At 49.1% G+C, this 4,097-nt stretch overlaps 1 protein-coding gene across 1 annotated transcript in view; it reads right to left on the minus strand.

Annotated features, from left to right (window-relative positions):
• Window positions 1–4,097, minus strand: part of Cdcp1 (CUB domain containing protein 1) — a 41,614-nt gene that overhangs the window by 5,738 nt on the left and 31,779 nt on the right. Inside the window, exons 6-7 of the mRNA XM_005348221.2 lie at window positions 1,831–2,211; window positions 738–1,103 (exon numbers count right to left, since the gene is read on the minus strand). Of these exons, the coding sequence (XP_005348278.1) occupies window positions 738–1,103; window positions 1,831–2,211 (747 nt within the window). The remainder of the gene's footprint in view (window positions 1–737; window positions 1,104–1,830; window positions 2,212–4,097) is intronic.

The following is a 4,097-nucleotide window of genomic DNA, read 5'->3' on the forward strand; positions in this document are numbered from 1 at the left end:
AATCCTCATCACTGAATCCCTGATTCCTATTCCTTTACTCTACACATGAAGAACAGAGGAGTGAGAATTCCCAAATATCACGGAGTCAAGAGAGAAGAATGGTAGCAAACTGACAAAAAGCATCCAGGTGAGTCAGGAGAACGTGGCAGGAGATGCGATGTGCATGTTCCTTCCATGCTTCCTCTGGCCTCTTGTGCATCTGAGCAGGGCCAGCTATGCAGCAGATAGTCAAGAACCTCAATTGTCCCCAGCACTCGGGAGGCAGAGGCAGGCGGATCTCTGTGAGTTCGAGATCAGCCTGGTCTACAAGAGCTAGTTCCAGGACAGGCTCCAAAACCACAGAGAAACCCTGTCTCGGAAAACCAAAAACCAAAAAAAAAAAAACAAAAAACCAACAACAACAACAAAAAAGAACCTCAATTGTTTCTGATGATTTTGGCTGGGACTTTTGTGAATAACAGAACATAGCCAAGATCAGCAAAGTCTAGCAATCAACCGGTACTGCCTGCAGATCAATGAGTGATTGAGCCTGAGAAGCCCAGATCAAAACACACTTGCTCAGTCAATGTATGAACAATAATAACAAATGCTATACGACAGCTGACTGATAAACCAATACTCAGGACTCAATTTGGTTTTGTTTTTTGTTTTGACTTGCCTCCAAAACTTGCTCCCTGCACCTCAAATGCCAATTGCCTTTCCTTCACCGTCTCTGGGAGACTCTGAAAAGTCCTTACCCACAGTCCTGGGGGTGAGAGTCACCCAGAAGAGCAGATCTAGCTGCTTGCCATTCATGGGGCTGCAGTTGGAGATGTTAACCCAGAAGCTGTGACGATGGAAACTTGGCTTAGGTAGCACTTCCTCCTCCAGGCTGAAGATCTCCTCTGCCCGGGTCTGCTGCTCCTGGATGATCATGTATGCACGTCCCGATTGGCAGACCACGCCAGAACGCTCTTTGAAGAAGGTCAGACAAGCCACCTGGTTGCTAGGCACACTGATGTTCCAAGACACAGAGGAGAGGGCAGGCAGGCCACGGTCCCAGTTGGGGGTCCTCAGGTAGACCTTGTTTTTGGGGTCTGGGGTCACCGTGAAAATGCCTTCCTCTGCAGGAAAGGGTAGAGATTCAGACAGATGTTGTTAGGAAAAGGGGATAGTATGGGGGATGCTTAACAGTCCACCCTGCGCCATGCAACAGAATTTTCTGCCGTAAGTGGACATGTTCTATGTTGTTCAGTAGGCAGCCATTATCCATGTGCATCTGTTGAACACCCACTGTGTGCCCACTGTGACTGAGTACAGGCTCAGCCACCAGTCCACAGCACTACCTGGAGGACAGAACCTTTAAGGGGTCAAGGAGAAGTAAGTTAGGTCACTGGTGGTGGCACTTCTTTTGTTTTTCAAGACAGGGTTTCTCTGTGTAGCTCTGGCTGTCCTAGAACTTGCTCTGTAGACCAGGCTGGCCTCGAACTCACGGAGTTCTGCCTGTCTCTGCCTCCCAAGAGCTGGGATTAAAGACATGCGCTATCACAACTGGGTTGGTGGTTGAATCAACATAGTAACCAACATAGCATAAAACAAGATGCATTGCCGGGCGGTGGTGGCGCATGCCTTTAATCCCAGCACTCGGGAGGCAGAGGCAGGTGGATCTCTGTGAGTTCGAGGCCAGCCTGGTCTACAAGAGCTAGTTCCAGGACAGGAACCAAAAAGCTACGGAGAAACCCTGTCTCGAAAATTCAAAAAAAGAAAAACAACAACAACAACAACAACAAAAGGCAAGATGCATTGAGTGGGCTAGGAGGGTCTCGCAATGGGTGAGCAAGGGACACCTACCTTTGAAATACGGTATGAAGGACACCGTTAGGCCGTGTCTGGAGAACTCTTGTTGGAAGCTGGGGGCATATGTTCGTAGGGTCACAGAGCTGTTTTGCTTCACCTGGATCTTCTCAACTGAGTCTCCCGGACAGAAGGAGCCGAAGTACAGGTCCTGGCCAGGTGTGGTGCTGGCCACGAGGTAGCCGAAGCTGGTGTTGCAGGGCCTCTCGCGCGTGTGCTGCTGCAGCTTCTGGCTCGGCACCATCATGAGGCTGAGCCTGCCCTTGGGCATCAGCAGCTTCCAGGAGAAGTCGTGCAGCTGCACAGGCAGCTGGAGGATGTCCCTGGGCACCTGCAGGTGGAAGGACTTCCCGTAGCAGTAGTTGTAATCCAGGCAGCCTGGAAGAGAGAACTAGAAGTACCCATCTGCAGGGTGGGGTGGGGAGCCTGGAGTGCACCCTCCTCAGCATACAGGCTGGCCTGAGGCCAGAATCTGGGGGCTGCCTGTCTGCTTTCCTTCCTCCGCGTGACTTCATTAGCTTTTCTGTCTGTCCCCTGCCTCCTCTTGTCTACTAACATTGCAGCTGAGCTCCTATGAGTACTCAGGACAGAAACACTCTCTTCTTGTTCGTATATTTCTTTGTTTGGGATGCTACGGCACAAGCCTCTACCCCAACACGTTCCTGCACTTCTGTGGGAGTTGGGTCATGTTGGAGCTGTGCGTGACATCATAGCCAGCTTGTATTACACCCATCACTTCTAGTTGGATGGCTTCGCACTGATCTAGCCCCTGTGATCCTCAGCTTCTTTGTGTCAGAGACTGTGGTGTTTCAGCGGGAGATGACTAAGTTTTCTTTTCTTTTCTTTGACATAAGGTCTCATTGTGCAGCTCTGGCTGTTCCGAAACTCTCCATGTAGACCAGGCTGACCTCAAACTCACAGTTGCCTTTGCCTCCCGAGGGCTGGGATTAAGGGGTGTCCACTACTACATCTAGTTTGGGAGTTTGGGTTCTTTTTTTTTTAAGGCAGGATCTCATATAGCTAGGCTGCAGGTAGCAAAAGACAACCTTGAACGTCTGATCCTCCTGCCTTCGCTTCCCAAGTACAGGGGTGTGAGCTTGGTTCATGTATTGCTTGGGATAACCCAGGGTTTTGTGACTGCTCGGCTACCACTGTACCAACTGAACTTCATCTCCAATCTTGAATATGAGTTCTGCTGCCATAGTGGCATTTCATTTGTATTTTAATAAATAAAGCTTGCCTGAGGATTAGAGAATAAAACAGCCACACTGATCAGCCTTACAGACCAGGCAGCAATGACACACACCTTTAATTTCAGTAGCCACATGAGTTTGCCATAGAAATCAGCCAGTAGTGGTGCACACCCTGAATCCCATAACTAGAGAGGATTGTAAGACGGGAGGAGACAGCTTTCAGTCACAGTCTTTGAGATTCCTAGAGGCAGGATCGCTATTTCAGACGGAAGTAGAGATAAGAGCCAGTGGCTGACTGTTTTGCTTTTCTGACCTTCACGTTGAATCCCAATTTCTGTTTCTGAGTTTTTATTAATCGTGCATCATGCTGCAATTGTTAAAAAGACTCACAAGCCACAGAAGGAGCCAGGCTAAGTCCACTTTGTTTGTTTTGTAACATAGGCTCTCATTTTTCCTAAGCTGGGCTTAAACACGCATAGTCAAGGAGTAGTTGGCTTATGTGGTGTTAGGAATTAAAGTCAGGACCTAATGCATGTTATGCAAGCATTCTACCAACTCAATTACATCTCCATGTCCCAGGAGGCTAAGTTCTTGACTGAAAAGGAGGCAGAGAGTAGGCCAAGTGGGGACACAGGGATGGGGCAGCTGAGCAAAGGAGAAGAGGAGTTCCATGGGGAGAGGCTGGCACGTTGGGCAGAGACAGTCAGGGACACCAGCCTGCTACGACTTTCTGAGGGGTAGATGTCAGTCAGCAGATACCGGTCCTAGTAAGGCCTGTCAACACTTGCCACTTCTCTCTCTTGTTCCTGTTTACCCAACCTCAGTGGTCATCTCAGACTATACCCTTTACAACCTACCTACTAAGCGCCACTAAGATAGGAAAGATGAGGCCGGATGAGGTGGCACACGCCTTTAATTCCAGCACTCAGGAGGTGGAGATAGGTGGATCTCTGTGAGTTCAAGGCCAGCCTGGTCTACAAAGTGAGTTCCAGGACAGCCAGGGCTGTTACATTAAAAAAAAAAAAAAATCTGTCTTGAACCATCCCGTCCCCCACCAAAAAAAAAAAAAAA

This window comes from Microtus ochrogaster, chromosome 5 (genome assembly GCF_000317375.1).
Source record: "Microtus ochrogaster isolate Prairie Vole_2 chromosome 5, MicOch1.0, whole genome shotgun sequence".
In the NCBI taxonomy this organism is placed as follows: Eukaryota; Metazoa; Chordata; class Mammalia; order Rodentia; family Cricetidae; genus Microtus; species Microtus ochrogaster.